Source organism: Scyliorhinus canicula, chromosome 5 (assembly GCF_902713615.1).
Source record: "Scyliorhinus canicula chromosome 5, sScyCan1.1, whole genome shotgun sequence".
In the NCBI taxonomy this organism is placed as follows: Eukaryota; Metazoa; Chordata; class Chondrichthyes; order Carcharhiniformes; family Scyliorhinidae; genus Scyliorhinus; species Scyliorhinus canicula.
The window spans coordinates 155,964,282-155,983,310 of NC_052150.1; the positions used below are offsets into that span (position 1 = coordinate 155,964,282).

At 45.4% G+C, this 19,029-nt stretch overlaps 1 protein-coding gene across 2 annotated transcripts in view; it reads right to left on the reverse strand.

Moving 5' to 3' along the window:
• Positions 1-19,029, reverse strand: part of LOC119966349 (zona pellucida-binding protein 2-like) — a 116,781-nt gene that overhangs the window by 10,294 nt on the left and 87,458 nt on the right. For both annotated transcript variants that reach the window (XM_038797874.1, XM_038797873.1), the window contains exons 7-8: positions 15,835-15,997; positions 4,795-4,956 (exon numbers count right to left, since the gene is read on the reverse strand). In XM_038797874.1, coding sequence (XP_038653802.1) covers positions 4,795-4,956; positions 15,835-15,997 — 325 coding nt within the window. The remainder of the gene's footprint in view (positions 1-4,794; positions 4,957-15,834; positions 15,998-19,029) is intronic.

Consider the following 19,029-nt stretch of genomic DNA (forward strand, 5'->3'; position numbering starts at 1 on the left):
GGGTGCAGAGCTGGCGAAGTGCTGGGCACAGTTTAACAGGGTCAAAGCGGTCCTGTTCAAGGAAGGAGTGAAGTTTGGGGAGCTGTACCCAGCCCGATTGTGGGTCAGGTATCTGTGCCAAGAATTCTACATGGACACGCTGGAGGAGGTGAGCAGGTTTTTGCGAGGCCATAGACATGGGGACTTGTAAGAAATTTGGACTGTAGTGATACCAGTGGGGAAGTGTTGCCGTTTTGCAGTTTGGTTGAATGTTGTATCATATTTTAGAATGTGTGGGGTTTTGAATATAAGTGGGAAGGTGGAGGAGCGGGTGCGAGGGATTGGGGAATGCAGTTGCCTCGAGTGGGACCATCATGCTAGTGGATAGGCTAGTCAATGGGAGTGAAGTGGGAGGTAGATCGGTTGACGGGGGGGGGGGGGAGGAGTGCGGAGGTTTCTCTTTTGCTTGTTCTCTGTTGGGGATTGTCAAGGGAGGGGTGGGTGGCTGATGCGGACGGAGTTGGTGTGGCATAGTTGCTTAAGGGATGATGGCGGCAGACATCCTGCGGTGGCCCTAAGGGGTTGTGTGGTGTGGACTTGGGGAATCTAGTTAAAGTGGAGATTTGAGGGCGGCGGAACCCTTTCACCCAGCTGAGTTCATGGAATGTTCGAGGCACGGAGAAGGCATTTGACTGTGTGGAGTGGTCGTACCTATTTGAGGTGCTGGGGCGGTTCGTGTTTGGATGGGGGATTCGTCGACTGGGTGAGTTTGTCGTATAGGGCTCCTAAGGCGAGTGTGCGGACCAATAGTGTAAATTCAGAGTATTTTGGGTTTCTTCGGGGGATGAGTCAGTAATGTCTGTTCTCCCCTTTGCTCTTTGCCCTACCAATTGAACCATTGTCAATTGTGCTTAAGGGGTTTGGGGGGGGGGGGTGTGTGGAGGGCATTGGGGGGCGGCTGGCGGGGAGCACCAGGTTTCTTGAAACATTGATGACCTCTTGCTGTATGTTGCGAACCGGTTAAAAGTTTTGACAGGATTATGGGGACCTTGGGGGAATGCAGTCTTTCTTCCAGGTATATAACCATATGGAGAAAATTAAGTATTCCCGATCAATGCCTGGGGACAGGCGGGAAGTTTAGGGAGGTTGCCGTTTCGGTTGGTAGGGGGGCTTTCGGTATCTTGGGATACATGTGGCACAGAGCTGGGCCCTGCTGCACAAGCTGAATCTGGCAAAACCGATGGAAGGAATGAAGGAAGACTTTAGGAGGTGGGATGTGTTGTCTTTGTCATTGGCTGGAAGGGTCCAGACGGTAAAGATCACAGTGCTCCCGAAGGTTTGTTCGTGTTTCAGAATTTCCCAATTTTGTTCCCATGTCTTTTCATCATAGGATGAAAATGAAATGAAAATCACTTATTGTCACGAGTAGGCTTCAATGAAGTTACTGTGAAAAGCCCCTAGTCGCCACATTCCGGCGCCTGTCCGGGGAGGCTGGTACGGGAATCGAACCGTGCTGCTGGCCTGCTTGGTCTGCTTTAAAAGCCAGCGATTTAGCCCAGTGAGCTAAACCAGCCCCTGGTACTGGGGTTCATGTGGGTAGGCAAGGTTTTCCGGACCAAGGGGATGTTTCTGGAAAGAGATGGGAAGGCAGGAGGGGGGATGCTGGCGCTGCTGAATCTGCAGAATTATTGACCTGAGTCACCTGAGCTCGATTCACCTGAGCAAGGAGCTGTGCTCCGAAAGCTAATGATTCTAAACCAGCCAGTTGGACTTTAATCTGGTGTAGTAAGACTTCTTTATAATAGAGGCATGGAGTACGAAGCATTGAAGTTATGGTGAACTTTTATAAAATACCGTTTGCCCTCAACTGGAGTAATGTGTTCAATTCTGGAAACCACATGTTAAAAAAGATGTGATGGGATTAGCGAGGGTGTAGAAAAGATTTATGAGAATGATGGAGAGTCAAGAACCAGAGGCGAGTGGAAAAAGAACAAATGGTGACATGAAATTACCTAGCAAATGGTCAGGACCTGGAATGAACTGCTGAGGGGAGGTGGTGTGTGTGTGTGTGTGTGTGTGTGTGTGGGGGGGGGGGGGGGGGGGGGGGGGGTATGGAGGCAAATTTAATTATGATTTTCAAGAAGGAATTGGTAATTATCAGAATAGAAAACATTTGCAGGACTAAAGGGAAAAGGTGAAGGAATGAGTGGCTGAGATGCCCTTGCAGAGAGTCGACACAGGCGCCATAGGTAAAATAACTTCCTTAAGTGCTATAACCTTTCTATGATTCTATATTGCTTCACCAAATACAGACAGATTATGTGAGATTTTCTAGAAACAATAACATCTTATGATGGGATAAGCAGCACTTACTGAAATTAATTCAGGAGAAGAATATAAGTTTTCTCTGAGTATTATATATGCATTTTTTAAAGTATAGAATGCATTTTCCAACAGTAATTTGTTATCATATGTAATACACATTGAGTATAAAATAACCTTACTGGTTATCATTGTTTATTTTTTGAGCCTAATTCAAATTTTGATGGTTCTAATAGAGAGGAAAACTTAAGTTTTAATTTGTTTAATTGTTGGAAATATCGGGCGCGATTCTCCGCCCCCTCACGCCGGGTGGGAGAATAGCGGGAGGGCCTCCCGGCATTTTTCATGCCCTCCCGCTATTCTCCCCCCCCCCCCCCCCCCCCCACACACGCCGTTTTTTACGGCGAGCGGCGATTCTCCGAGGCCGATGGGCCGGGCGGCCGGCCCTTCACGCCCGTTTCACCACGGCAGCAAACACACCTGCTCGCTGCCGTCGTAAAACGGGCGGCAGATGCCCGTTTGGGGCATCTAGAGGCCCGATTGACACGGGAGCACCAGGACTGTGCTCAGGAGGGGACAGGCCCGCGATCGGTGCCCACCGATCGCGGGCCGTGCGTACTCTTTCCTCTCCACCGCCTGGCAAGTTCAAGCTGCCACGTCTTGCCGGGCGGCTGAGGAGAAAGACACCAACTGCGCATGCGCGGGTTGGCGTTGTCCAACCTGCGCATGCGCGGCTGACGTCATCGGCCGCGTCAACCGCGGTGACGCTTGACGTGCGATCTTGATGACCGTCATCAAGGCCGTGCCGCCGTGACGCACGGGGCCGCGCTCCTAGCCCCGCCCGGGGGGAGAATCGGCCCCGAAAGTGGCCGTGAAGGCTGCCGTGGGTCACGGCCTGTCCCACGGCAGCCTTTAAGATTCTCCGCATTTGCGGAGAATCTCGCCTGTTATATACGTCAGTGCTAACTTGCTTGAATTTAATAGTTTACCTTTGTGTTCTGACCAAGTGGTTTCTTTTGGAGTGCTTTTGTCAGACTGATTTAACTGTTCAATTTTAATCTCATGTGTTTAAGTTTTCTTTTCTTCCTGTTGATAAATCTTACATTTCTAATATCCCAAGTGTTCCTGGAATTCTATCTTTCTGGCATCAGTGGGTTTCTCCTCATTTTCCGAATAAGGTTATGATCAGTAAGACAAGATTCGGCATGGCGATAGAACATAGAACATAGAACAGTACAGCACAGAACAGGCCCTTCGGCCCTCAATGTTGTGCCGAGCCATGATCACCCTACTCAAACCCACGTATCCACCCTATACCCGTAACCCAACAACCCCCCCCTTAACCTTACTTTTATTAGGACACTACGGGCAATTTAGCATGGCCAATCCACCTAACCCGCACATCTTTGGACTGTGGGAGGAAACCGGAGCACCCGGAGGAAACCCACGCACACAGGGGGAGGACGTGCAGACTCCACACAGACAGTGACCCAGCCGGGAATCGAACCTGGGACCCTGGAGCTGTGAAGCATTTATGCTAACCACCATGCTACCCTGCTGCCCAAATGTAATGGTTTGCACTGCTGCCTCACAGTGCCAGGTACCCGGATTCAATTCCTCCTTCGGGTGACTACCTGTGTGGAGTTTGCACATTCTCCCTGTGTCTGTGCGGGTTTCTGCCCAATGCTCCAGTCTCCTCCCACAGTCCAAAGATGTGCATGTTAGGTGGATTGGCCATGCTAAATTGCCCCTTAGTATCCAAAAGGTTATGTGAAGTTACTGGGTTACGGTAATAGGGCGGGGCCTGACCCTAGGTAGGGTTCTCTTTCAGAGGGTTGGTGTAGACTCAATGGGCTGAATGGCCTCCTTCTGCTCTGTAGGGATTCCATGAAGATTCTCTCTGGGATTTGGCTTGCTGAGAAAATTTATTTAAAAAAATAAATTTAGAGTATCCAATTCATTATTTCCAATTAAGGGGCAATTCAGCGTGGCAAATCCACCTACCCTGCACATCTTTGTATTGTGGGGGCGAAACGTTCAAACTCCACACGGACAGTGACCCAGAGTCGGGATCGAACCTGGGACCCCAGCGCCGTGAGACTGCAGTGCTACCCACTGCGCCTCCATGCTGTCCTCGCTTGCTGAGAAAATAACATCTGCTGTGGACATATCAGCAGTAACATTATTTTGGCAGAGCAGTGTATTTAATGTGTACAATGCCATATCTGTGACTCAAATGCAAAACCTTGCTATAAGGTGCATGAATGTTTCAGTGGGAAGAATTGGCCTGCTTGTCCTGAAAATGTGTATGTCTATTAACTGGGCAATTACTGAATTGGGCATTATGGCAACTGATATCTGAAAGATAGATAGTTGCAAACGATTATGATAGACTGCAAAAAAAATACCATAAGACAAGAGCAGAAGTTGGCCATTCAGCCCATTGAATCTGTTCTGCCATTTAGTGAGACCACATTAACTAAAGAAACTTACAGTGACATTCCTGCTGAGAAGTTGCGCCACTTCTGTTAGTAGCTTCATCTCGTGGGCAGTTTGTGCATTCAGTCATTCCATAATGCTTATTAAATGAACCAAATGCACATGCAGTGCAGATTGTGTCCTGTCTCGCACTGAAATGTCCAGGTGGACATGCCACTATTTGACAAAATAATCAGTTGATTAATGTAATAAAATCACAGCCTAAAAGTCTATATTAATATGCAGTAGTAGTTGCACGATCACATAGGTTGAACATCGCATTTGAAATATTGTGCACTTTACTGTCCTTAAAAATATGGCACTTAAAATAAAATAAACAACACTTAAGTGTGCACCAGTATCCTTTGAGACTAAACAGGCTGAGGGTTTACCTAGTCTATTGGCTGCAACATTTATATGAGGGTCTATTCTGTTACGGGCGAGCAATTAACTCATCAGTGTGTGTTACCACCAGAAACCTGCTAGCAGCTAAGATCCAGGCCAAAGTTTTCTTTTGTGGCGCCATTAGTAGTTGTAGTTCGCCCCGTCATCCCATGCTGAGATGATGGATGGGAATTTCCTTGAATTCTTGCATTCTAAAATTAAGAACTGTTTCTGATTGCAAAAGAAGAACAACAGGAAATGTGTCCTTTTTTAATGGCACTGATGTGCAGTGAGACTTGTTCTTGGGTATGAGTTGTCTGTGTCCCTGTCTCAAGTTCTGTGGACTGACTCATTGGAATACTCAAGTTGCATACCCTTTGCCTTGGAGGGTGAAACTACTAAGTAGTCCCCCGTTATACCGCGCTCCGCGATATACCGCGGGGGGGCTTATGGACCCCAACTGTCAGTTGTGTCAATTTCAGCGGCCGGCTCACTTTGATCCGGAGAGGGAAGCTGCTCTCTCACTGAAGCAATCAGCCGGCCGCTGAAATTGACACTGCCCGCTGCTCTCTCCCTCCAATCCAACTTTTAAGTTTTAATGTTTTTGATTGGAGGGAGAGAGCAGCCGGCAGTGTCAATTTCAGCGGCCGGCTGATTGCTTCAGTGAGAGAGCAGCTTCCCTCTCCGGATCAAAGTGAGCCGGCCGCTGAAATTGACACTGCCGGCTGCTCTCTCCCTCCAATCAGAAACATTAAAACTTAAAAGTTGGATTGGAGGGAGAGAGCAGCAGGCAGTGTCAATTTCAGCGGCCGGCTGATTGTTTCAGTGAGAGAGCAGCTTCCCTCTCCGGATCAAAGTGAGCCGGCCGCTGAAATTGACACTGTTTTAATTGGATCCACGATGGGGGTTTTAAATTTATTTTAAAATCTATGCTAGCGCTTCCCATTGTGAGTCTACGGGGGTCTGACCTCTCCCCCCGCCCCCCCCGTAGACTCTCAATGGGAAGCATAGATTTTTAAATAAATTTAAAACCCCCATCATGGATATCCGCGGCTCGGATACAACGCGGGTGGCTGTCTTGGACCCCAACACCCGCGTTATAAAGGGGGACTACTGAGCTGAAATACTGTGCAGGAAAATCTGCAGTATGAATGACAGATGGCAGGATTTCAAAGCCATATTTTTGGACAAGAAACTCATGTGTGATCCTCGGAAGAAAAGTAAGGTGATGGTAAAATTAAATGAAAATAGGGTAATGCTGATGCCCAAAGCCAAATTAAACTCAAATAGAAGTATTCTGTCGGATACAATAACATTGTTTGCAAGAGGATGGGGTTGGGAGGTGGGAGGGCAAGATACAAGATTCTGTTGAATATAACAAAAACTGTTATCAGGTTGACCAAAAGAGCCTAACATGGATCAGGTGCTTCACTCTACAAGTTTAAATAAGTAAAACAGTGTTACTGTAGGAAATCCAATAAAGCCACCATTTCAATGACAGGAGTAAATTCCAAAATACTCCAATTGCTTTGGTCTTCCCAATTCGTACAGAGAGCTATGAATACAGGCTGCCACATTGAGCTCCAGCCAATACTGCAGATGAATGCTGGGTCTGATTATTTGTTCCTGTTGCAGTACTGATGAAACTGGGATGAACAATAATGGATATCTTTATGGCATCATCATCAAAACATAGTTCCCTCGATTTTCAACTACTGCATTGCTCTTCATATGCTGATTCAAGGTTCAAATTACAAGAATGCCAGTGTCATTGTGAATAAAGCAGTTGCAAGAGGAAATCAAAAAGCTTTTATTCAATCTCGGAATATCAGTATTGCTGTAAGGCCAGAATTTACTGCCCATCCCAAGTTGCCCTTGAGAAGATGCAAGTGAGCCGGCCTCTTTATGAACCATACAGTCCATGTGATGAAGGTACTTCCACAATGCTGTTATTTATTTATTATTCATTTACGGGATGTGGACATCGCTGGTTAGACCAGCATTTATTGCCCTTTCCTAGTTGCCCTTTGTCACAATATGTGGATATTGTAACAACCATAAAGTGCTAATGTAATGTTACTACTCTAGTCACTAGATGGAACTATAGAGCAACCATATAAATATCACATGCCTCCTTGACTTCTGGGAGAGAGTGAGAGAGTGGAAGTGAGCCAGACTGAGTAGATGTGAAATAGGTTAGCTGATAGCATAGTTTAGTATTGTATATTCTTTACTGATCTAATTCCTTAGCAAATGTTCAAATCTAACTAAGTGCAGTGTAATACATTAGCTTTGTTTGTTAAACACTGCTTCCTGTTCTTTGTCAACACTACCACCTTTACCATCCTAAAGAAAAATACAAAGAACACAACACCCTTCAGAAGGTGGTGGTGCGTTGCCTTTTTGAACTGCTACAGTCCTTGAGGTGTAGGTAGATCCACTGTGCTGTTAGAGAGGGAGTTCCAGGATTTTTCCCCAGTGACAATGAAGGAATGGGTACGGCATCCCCGAACAGTCACTACAATGTGGCAACTGGGGGCTTTTCACAGTAACTTAATTAAAGCCTATTTGTGACAATAAGCGATTATTATTATTATATATTTCCAAGTCAGGGTGGTGAGTGACTTGGAGGGAATCATCCAGGGGGTGAGGTTCCCAGGTATCTGCTGCTCTTGTCCTTCTAGATGGTAGTGACCGTGGGTTTGGAAGATGCTGTCGAATTAACCTTGGTGAGTTACTGCAGGGCATCTTGTAGATGGTACACGTTGGTGGTGGAGGGTTTGAATATTTGTGGAAGGAGGAGCAATCAAGTAGGCTGCATTGTCCTGAATGGTGTTGAGCTTCTTGAGTGTTATTGGAGCTGCACTCATCCAGGCAAGTGCAGTCTTGACTTGTGCCTAGATGGTGGACAGGCTTTGGGAGATCAGGAGGTGAGTTACTCGCTGTAGGGTTCCTAGCCTTTGACCTGCCCTGGTAGCCTCAATATTAATATGGCTAGTCCAGTTCAGCTTCTGATCAATAGTAACCCCCAGGCTGTTGATTATAGGGGATTCAGCGATGGTAATGCCATTGAATATCAAGGGGCGATAGTTAGATCCTCTCTTGTAGGAGATAGTCACTGCCTGGCACTTGTGTGGCACGAATGTAACTTGCCACTTGTCATCCTAAGCCTCGATATTGTCCAGTCTTGCTGCATTTGGACATGGACTGCCTCATTATCTGAGGAGTCGTGAATGGTGCTGAATGTTGGGCAGTCATTTGCAAACAACCCCACTTTTGGCCTTATGATGGATGGGAGGTCATTGATGAAGCAGCTGATGATGGTTGGGCCAAGGAGACTACCTTGAGGAACTCCTGCAATGATGTGACTCCTGGAGCTGAGATGATTGACCTCCAACCACCTCAACCATTTTCCTTTGTGCCAGGTGTGACTCCAACCAACGGAGAATGTTCCCCTGATTCCCATGAACTCTAGTTTAGCTAGGGCTCCTTGATCCATATACGGTCAAATGCTACCTTGATGTCACCTCTAGCATTCAGCACTTTTGTCCATGTTTGAACCAAGTTGTAATGAGATCAGAAGCTGAGTGACCCTGGTGGAACAAAACTAAGCATCCTTGAGCAGGTTATTGATGAGTAAGTGCCGCTTGATAGCACAGTTGATGACTCCTTCCATCACTTCATTGATGGTGGAGAGCAGACTGATTGGTAATTGGCTGGGTCGTATTTGTCCTGTTTCTTGTGTACAGGACATACCTGGGCAATTTCCCACATTGTGGGATAGACGCCAGTATTGTAGCAATACTGGAAGAGTTTGGCTAGGAGTGCGCCAAGTTCTGGAGCAAAGTCTACAGTACCAAAGCCGCAATATTGTCAGGGCCCATATCTTTGCTCTATCCAGTACCTTTGTCCGTTTCTTGATATCACGTGAAATGAATCGTATTGGCTGAAGACTGACATCTGTGATGCTGGGGATCTCCGGAGGAGACTGAGATGGGTCATCCACTCGGCACTTCTGGCTGAAGATTGTTGCGAGTGCCTCAGCCTTGTCTTTTGCACATATGTGCTGGGCCCCTCCATCATTAAGGTTGGGGATATTTGTGCAGCCTTCTTCTCCAGTGAGTTGTTTAATTGTCCACCACTATTCACGGCTGGATGTGGCAGGACTGCAGAGCTTAGATCTGATGCGTTTGGTTTGGAATCACTTAGCTCTGTCTATTACTTGCTGCTTATGCTGTTTGGCACACAAGTAGTCCTGTGTTGTAGTTTCACCAGATTGACACCTAATTTTGCGATATGCCTGGTGTTGCTCCTGGAATGCTCTCCTGCTCTTCATTGAATCAAGGTTAATCCCCTGGCTTGGTGGTAATGGTAGAGTGGGGGATATGCTGGACCATGAGGTTGCAGATTATGGTTGAATATAATTCTGCTGCTGCTGATGGCCCACAGTGCCTCATGGATGCCCCGTCTTGAGTTACTAGATCTGTTTGATGTCTATTCCATTGAGCACGGTGTTAGTGCCACGATGGAGAGCATCCTCAATGTGAAGATGGGACTTTGTCTCCACAAGGGCTGTGCTGTGGTCACTTCTACCATACTGTCATGGGCAGATGCATCTGCAGCAGACAGATTGGTGAGGTTAAGGTCAAGTATGTGTTTCCCTCTTGTTGGTTCCTTCACCACCTGCTGCAGTCTCAGTTTAGCAGCTGCGTCCTTTCGGACCTGGCCAGCTCGGCCAGTGGTGGTACTACTCAGCCACTCTTGATGGACATTGAAGTCCCCCACCCAGAGCATATTCTTTACCCTTGCCACCATCAGTTCTTCCTCCAAGTGGTGTTCAACATGGAGGGGTACTGATTGATCAGCTGATGCTGGCCGGTGCATGGTAATCAGCAGGAGGTTTCCCTGCCCATGTTTAACCTGAAACCATGACACTTCATGGGGTCGAGAGTTGATGTTGGGGTCTACCAGGGCAACTCACTCCCGACTGTATACCACTATGCCACCGCCACCTGTCCTGCCGATGAGACAGGTCATACCTATGAATGGTGATATTGCTGTCTGGAACATTGTCTGTAAGGTATGATTCTGTGAGTATGACTATGTCAGGCTGTTGCTTAGCTAGTCTGTGAGACAGCTCTCCCAACTTTGGTACCAGCCTCCAGATGTTAGTAAGGAGGACCTTACAGGGTTGGCAGGGCTGGGTTTGCCATTGTTGTATCTGGTGCCTTGTTCCATGCCGGGTGATCTGTCATTCCTCTTTGTGTTTTCTTAGCAGTTGAAAACAACTGAGTGGCTTGCTAGTCCATATCAGAGGGCATTTAGGAGTCAACCACATTGATGTCGGTCTGGAGTCACATGTAGGCCAGACCAGGTAGGGAAGGCAGATTTCCTTCCCTGAAGGGCATTCGTGAATCAGATGTGTTTTTACGACTGTTGATTCATGGTCATCATCAGACTTTTAATTCCAGATATTTTAGTGAGTTTAAATTCCATTACCTGCTGTGGTGGGGTTTCAACCTGGGTCCCCAGATCATTATCCTGGGTCTGGGCTAGCGACAGTACCACTTTGCCACTGCCTTACTCCTATGTAGAAAGTTGTAGGATTTTTGTCATGTTAATAAGTGATATATGGGGCTGGATTCTCCGATTCGGGAGCTATGTCCCCACGCCGACATGGGAACAGTACGCCAGGAAAACTGGCGCAAAACAGCCACCGATTCCCCGCTTTGCTGGGGACTAGCAGGGCGGTAGCGTAGAGCACCCACTCTAGCTGCCAATGTGCCCCGGAGAGTTGCCATGTCCGTGGCCACGCATGTGAATGGTGGCGGCCTGCAGCGGCCGTCCCATGCTTCATGGCGGACGAAACCCGCGGACCCGGCCCACAAAATAGTCCCACCCTTTGGCCGCCTCGGACCACCCCCCCCCCCCCCCACCCCCCCCCCCCCACAGTGCCTCCCGCCTCGGATAATGCCCCCCTGCCATGGATCAGTCCTCCACCGACTGTGGCAGCGCTAGACTGAGTAAGCAACCGCCAAGCCGAGTTCCTGAAGGGTGAGACCATGAGAGACCCTCGTCGCGGGAACTCGGCCGGTCCGGGACAGAGCATCGGAGGACTGGCCTCAGGCAATGTCCTCTCTGAGTATGTCACTTTGGAGGGGGCCGAGAATCACAAAAGCGGCGCCGGCCCCAATTTGGTTGGAAACTTGGATTCGCCGGCCGTTTGCTGAACGCGATTTCGGTGCCGGCGACCGTAGAATCCAACCCATGGTTTGAGATTTGGAGAGGATCTTGGATCTGATGGAGTTCTATTGCACCCAATACCCTTGTTCCTAGGTGGTGGAGTTTGCAGGCTCGAGAGTTGCTGCTGAAATGTACTTTGCCTTCTCTCTTTGTTCCAGCAGTACAAATATAACCTGTGGCTGGTATTTTCTGCTCCCATTCTGATCGGGCGGGTTTGGCAACAGAAGTGGAAAATATCATGAGTAGGACAAAGTTGCATTTCACAATGACGTCAAACTAGGAAGTGATTGCCTGCTCAATGATGGGCTGCATATTCAGGAACCTAATTGTAATAAATCAATATATAATTATCAGGCCCATACGCCAGAATCATCCTCCCACGTCAAAAAATCTATCCATGGCGGTGTGATATCAGAATGGCGTGGAGCATGTCTGGTCTCAGAAGCCATGTCCCTGACGAGCAGTACACCGGTAGGAGCTCGGAGGTGAGTGCAGTGCTCAGGGGAATGGGGTAGTGCACGGGCTTGATGGCAGGATAGTGCTGTAATGTTCTTGTCGGATGGCCTGATTTATATAACAAGAACACCTGTAGCTAAAGTTATAAACAATTTATTAACATTAAGTATGAGTCAACTATATAAATAATAACAGATGGATTACAGTATTAACATGCACCAGCAACCTCTCTCTTCCAGTTCTCTAGCCAGTCTGAGGTCACATGACTCTACCATTCACTTATATACTAGTGAGACACCTCGTGGTCAGTCGTTGAATTACAACACAACCATGTTATCACTCCATCCCCTTTCCTTTGAAGGAATAAATGAATACATTATCATCAGTATTTTTACTTGTGATATCATGAGCCTGTGAGTCTAACAGTATTATTTTTTTTTTAATTTTAAAAACTGGTTTAACAAACTGGAACAGCAAGCATAGTATGTACAAATAGTCTAAATCTACAAATTGAGTCGATCAGGTTTTCTTTTGAATCTGGTTGATCTTCTCCATGTCTGGCCTTGCTGCTCAGAACTTGTAGATTCAATGTTCTCTTTAACATTCTCATGCTCAGGAACAGCTGAGATATCTGACACTGCAGCCGACGTTGAGTCTGATGTAGATTCATCATCCATCACGTTGTTGTGAAAGTCTTCTCTGGTTTTCAAGAGCCCGCAACCATTTCTTCTTAAAACCAACCCTTCCTCTATCTGTACATTGTAGGAACGAGGTGCTACTCCTTCAAATGCAATGGCTTTTCACAACCAATTGCCTGAATCTTCTACTCTCACAATGTCATCACTACTCAGAGGTGGTAAAGTTCTGGACACTCTGTCATAGAACTGCTTTTGTTTCGCTTTAATTTTACATTTCCTGCAGTACCACTACATACTTCCTCCTTCTTTTCCAAGTATGAAAGTGTGGTATGCAACCTTCTATTCATGAGTAACTCTGCTGGCAATCTATCATGTGACAATGGTGATGCTCTGTAACTCAACAGTGCAAGATATGGATCAGATTGGCTGTCCATTGCGTTCTTCAACAATTGCTTAACAATATGTACACCTTTGTAGGCTTTTCCATTGGCTTAAAGGTACAACAGACTCAACGTGACATGATTGAAATCACACGTGATTGAGAAGCATTGACACTCTTTGCAGCTAAAACAAGGACCGTTGTCACTCATGACGACTTTAGGATTCCATGTCCAACAAAAATTGACTCGGTATGCAGTACTACACTGCTTGCCGTTATGCTTGACAGTACAGCCATTTCGGGATACTTTGAAGAATAGTCTATGATCATTAAATAATCTTTCCCTCGTAGGTGAAAGAGATCCATACTTTCAGCCATTGTGCCGTAGGTAAATCACATACTTGCATAGGTTCTCTTGTTTGCTTGTAACAATGAGACTGGCATGTGTCACAACAACTGACCATCCTGTGAATATCCTGGTTTATACCTGGTCAGTAAACAGAGTCACGGGCTCTCCCTTTACATTTTTCAATCCTGAGATGTCCTTCATGTATCCTCTTTAGTATATCCTTGCGAGAGATTGAGGTATAACTATAGTGTTCAAGCGAAGTACCACTCCATTATTGATTGGCAGCATCTGTAGGGAGAGAAAAGAGTTAACGTTTCGAGTCCAGTGACTTTTTGTCAAAGCTCATCGGACTCGAAACGTTAGCTCTTTTCTCTCCCTACAGATGCTGCCAGACTTGCTGAGATTTTCCAGCATTTTCTCTTTCGTTTCAGATTCCAGCATCCACAATAATTTGCTTTTACTCCATTATTGATACTGAGTTCAGATCTTATATTGTAGAACTCCATAATTTGACTTCTGGGCCAGTGTGAGTTGATGTTCCTCATCACTTCTTGACTAGTTTGATCCTTCCTCATGTAGTTTCGGCCTGATACTGGTATTAGTATGGAAATAAGATTGATGTGCAGATTTACATCTGCAGCAATCTCACTACTAATATTTTGTATCAGTGCTCTCAATAATGCATCTGTGAGGAACAAATATTTGCCTGGCTTGTAGATGAGATTGAAGTCATAGCATCGTAACTTCATCATCAACCTCTGAATGCACGGAGACATCTGGTTGAGATTTTTCTTGATAATGTTAACCAAAGGACGATGATCTGTCTCAGCTGTGAAAGTTGAAAATCCAAAAAATAAACCAGGCATTATTTTTTGATTTGAGTGTACCTCTGCTCTATTGTTGTCATGGATCGTGATGTATACACGACTGGTTTCCAATCGTTATGCTCGAGTTGCAGAAGATCTATTCCCAGACCATCTTTGGACGTGTCTGTTAACCTTTAATCTGCTTACATGGGTCAAAAAATGTGAGAACTGGCATGGTGGTTAGTGAAGTCTTCTGCGTCTTTCACTGTTGCTCATGTTGCTCAGTCCAAGTGAAATCCATTGTCTTGTGCAGGAGATCACGTAGATGTGTTGTTTTTGCTGACAGTTTGGAATGAATTTCCCTATAAAATTGATCATACCCATCACTCTTGAGATCGCTTTCTTGTCGTGTAGTTTTGGCATATTGAGAATTGCTTGGATTTTGTCCTTGTCAAGTTCAATGCCATGTGATGAGAGCTTGTCACCTAGGTATTTGACCTCAGTTACTCCAAATTGGCACTTTTCTTGTTGAGCTTCAGCCAATTTCTCCTGACACTCATTAGAACTATAAGCAACCTCATATTGTGCTCTTCTATGGTTGAGCCCCAAATAATATCATCCACGTGTCCACATACACACGTATACCTTTGATCCCTTCAATTATGTGCTCCATGGCATGGTGAAAAATTTCTGATGCCGAAATTATGCCAAACGGCATACTCAAAAAACAGTACCGTCCAAATGCCATATTACAAGTGCAGTAATTTATATATTGTTTCTCTAGCTTTACTCTGTCAGTCTGAGGTCACTTGACTCTATCATTCACTTATATACTAGTGAGACTCCTCGTGGTCAGTTGGTGAATTACAATACAACCATTATATCACTACAGTACTAGTGTCAGGCAGTGTGAACCTTGTTGAAGGCTATTCCTGCTTTGCTAGCCATGCGCTGTGTCAGCCTTTAAAAATGGCGCCTGGATCATCGAACGTCTGATTTAATGGTGAGGGGGGCGAATCAGAGGCCGCCTATGAGCAATGTGCCATGGAACCCGTGACATCAATTTTTATTTCTAAGTGCTGGACTATATGGCAGAGAAAGCTGACAACCCTGCTTTTTACACCTGACATCGGCCTTTGTCGATATCAGTGGAAATCCTGGCCTGTGTTACTACTCTCAAAAGTTGTTAAACTGGAATTGTTTTAATAGGCTATAGAGTTTAAATCACTCATGCAGGTGTGTCCTGCCTTGAAATAGGTAGGAAACTCACACTGATTGTATTTCTACCCTTTTTATTAGCCAGCACACCATATTTGGGCATGCATCGTTGCTTTGAGGGTGAGTATGCTGCTCCATACTTGACCAAGCATATACTACATCACGACTCACCCTGATGAAGGAGCTGCGCTCCGAAAGCTAGTGATTCCAAACAAACCTATAGGACTTTGATCTGGTGTTGAGATTTCTTACTGTGCTAACCCCAGTCCAACACTGGCATCTCCACATCAAGTATATACTTGTCAGAGGAATATAAAGGTCATATTGCCAAGTACTGTAGATACACAATAAAGATTGGGACCATATGCAGAATTCAAACAGAATTTCAGAGCTTTCCCGGCTAAGGCTGCCCCACGAGTCGTATGAAAATGAAATGACCTTTTCCTGGCATTACAACTTTCAGTGGAGTCAGCAGCAGCAGTTACATACTATCCCTGATGCTGGATTTTCAGCCGCAAACGGAAGAAGGTATAACTTGTTGGAGTACAATAAGCAGCAAGTATTTGCTGAATTGATACTTACCGCAACACCCTACACATTGATCACTTGTAATGATGTTTTTGCCAAATCCTGGTTTGCAATGATCTACTTTCACACCATTCAAAGAGTTAGCGATGTATTGAATATTTTGGAACTTTCCTTTAAAGGGGTAGTCCTCAATGAAAGATCTGATTCGTGTGTATGCCTGTTGAAGAACAATGTTAAGCCTATAAAATGTTTCTAATTTTCACTACATATCAATTTACACAATGCAAACAAGACAAGAGTTTCTATTGATGTCAAAGACATTTTCTATATTTTTTAAAGGATTGTATGATTTTTAAAAACCCAGCTTTTAACACTATATTTTCTATTTATTCACACAATATAAATCAACACTTTAAGTATCTGTCAAATACAATGGACATCACAAAGTGTCCAATCTCTCTGCTCTTCCAACATGGGGCAGACCTGATATGATTTTGACATGTCTGGATTTTTGGATTGAGCTCATTTTTAAAGGTCCAATGTATCACCTGCGTATATATGCCCCTTAATCAGCATCAACAACTGGAATTGGAGGGCAAATATAGCCAGTGCTGGAGTCTTACAGTAATCAGCTGTAGGACCGTCTGCCAGTTGTGCAAAAGCAGCAGCCTAAAGACCTCTAGACCAGAGGATCCTTATGAAGTTTCTATAACTTAGTTGCCTGTCCCTTTCAGGCTCAATCTTTTAGCAAACCTCATGCCTAGCATCGGTAAAGGTAACTGGTAGGAATCTTTAGGCCGCTCCCAATCTGCTTCTCTAGCTGTCTGATGTTCCTGCTTATCCTCCACCCACCTTAGATAGGAGTTTGTAATACTAGAGAAAGATTCTGTGATAACTTGAGCAGGACCTGGTTTGCTCCAAACAAATGTCAACTTTATTGGGAACACACATTGAGATATTTATAGGCATGTCGCCATCTTACTCCCCAGAGCAGAGCACTGGGCCACCCACTGGTTGATTGACAGGAGAGATGGGCAACAACTCCCATTACCACAATTACTCCTCCCTTAAGCTCCTTATACAAACTACACAACATTAGCAATGCCTCGTGGCTTTACCTTCCCCTCTTTTACAAATGAAGTCAGTGAGGTGCTCTGCGGGTAGGTGAGAGCAAGGAAACTCTACCAGGGCAGTTTCCAGAATAGCAATCACAGGGTCTTACGCCGCACTCGTTTGGGGTATTTCTCTTGCTTCAAATAAATCTTTTCAGTACTTCCTCGAGGTTGGTTAAATCTGCAGCTTCAGTTAAGTGCACAACTACATTTGCAAGTCCCTGTAGGACACTGAAAAATGGCATATGTGGATGAAACTCCAAAAAGCAAGTGGATGTACTAACAGAGGTCTCTGAGTATTGATTGTCACATACTCCCTTGATGTGCTGTCCAATTACAATTGTTGAGAGGAATGATTCATTTCGAGTTTGGTGAATGACTTGCGTCCTGGTAACTTGCCACACAAGTCATTGATTCTAGCAATGGCGTACTTATCTAACATTGCTGCTCTGTTGATCATCAGTTTTTAGTCACTGCACAGATGTACGGTCTGCTCTCGCTTAAGAGCGGGGCAATGAATGATGGGTGTGGCCCACTCAGAAAACTGGACAGGTTGAATTATTCCCAGGTTTTCCAACCTACACAACTCTGCTTCCACTTTTTCTCTGAGGGAGTAAGACACTGGCCAGGCCTTGAAAAAGCATGGTGTTGCCTGAGGATCAATGTGTATTTTAGCTTGCATGCCCAACAGTTTTCCCAATACATCCTGAAAATTATTGTCATATTTCTTCAAAAGTTCTGGAATTCCATCGGTCATCAAATGAAATATTTCAGACCAGTCTAGTTTATTTTTTGTAGTCAATCCCGACCCAAACGGCTGGGTTGCCCTCCTCCTACAACCATCAGAGAAAGCTGGGTTATCTGATCGTGGGACTTCTTTGCTAACCTTTTAAGATAAGAACTCTCAATTATTTATTTTTTGCAGGTCTGGCGTAAGTTGAATTCTGTCGGCTTTCCTGGTCTTTAATGTTCCACCGCTTTTGGAATCTGGGCAGGGCCCCTTTTTTAAAAAAGTAGTGTGCTGTCAACTCTGCAGCAAAGCCTTCCTTTGTTTACATTTCAAAACTATGTCCTGACTTAATGGGTGCGATTTACCAGCCGGGTCCCGCCAGAATCGGGATGGGATGTAGCCGATAGAGCCCACGAGAGGCTTCTTCCGGGATTCACGATAGTCCGTCATACGCCTTGCGAGATCTAACGGGATCTCACGAAACATTGCGATCTGGATCCTACAGAATCTAGACTTGCACAGTTAGATGAGTTTATCTGCTCTACTTATGTGTAGTGGGTCGGATCTGAAACAACAATGAGTCAGAGTACAGGAGGGAGATGGAGAATCAAGTGGCGTGATTTAACAACAAAAATCTCCCCCTCAACGTCAGCAAAACTAAGGAGCTTCTCATTGTCTCCAGGAAGTAAAGTATCATACACATCCCTGTCTGCACTAATGGTGCCAAGGTGGAGATGGTTGACAACTTCAAATTCCTCGGTGTGTACATCAGCAACAATCTGTCCTGATCCACCCATATCGACGCTATGACCAAGAAAGCACAACAACGCCTATACCTCCTCAGGAAACTAAGGAAATCCAGTATGTCCACATTGACTCTTACCAAATTTTTACTGATGCACCATAGAAAGCATCCTATCTGGCTGCATCAGAGCCTGGTATGGCAACTACTTGGTCCAAGACCGTAAAAAACTACAGAGAGACGTGAACATAGCTCAGTCCATCACACGAACCCGCCTCCCATCCATTGACTCTGTCAACACCTCCTGCTGCCTTGGGAAAGCGGGCAGCATAATCAAAGACCCCTCCACTCGGGTTATTCTCTCTTCCAACTTCTTCCATCGGGCAGGAGATACAAAAGTCTGAGAACACGCACTAACAGGTTCAAAAACAGCTTTTTCCCCACTGTTACCAGACTCGTGAATGACCCTCTTATAGACTGAACTGATCTCTCAACAGATTTTCTCTACTGAGTAGTACTACACTCCGTATGCTTCACCCGATGTATGTATCTATGTATTTACATTGTGTATCTATCCCATGTCCTATGTTTTTTCATGTATTGAATGATTTGTCTGAACTGTACGCTGAACTATACTTTTCACTGTACCTCGGTGACAATAAATC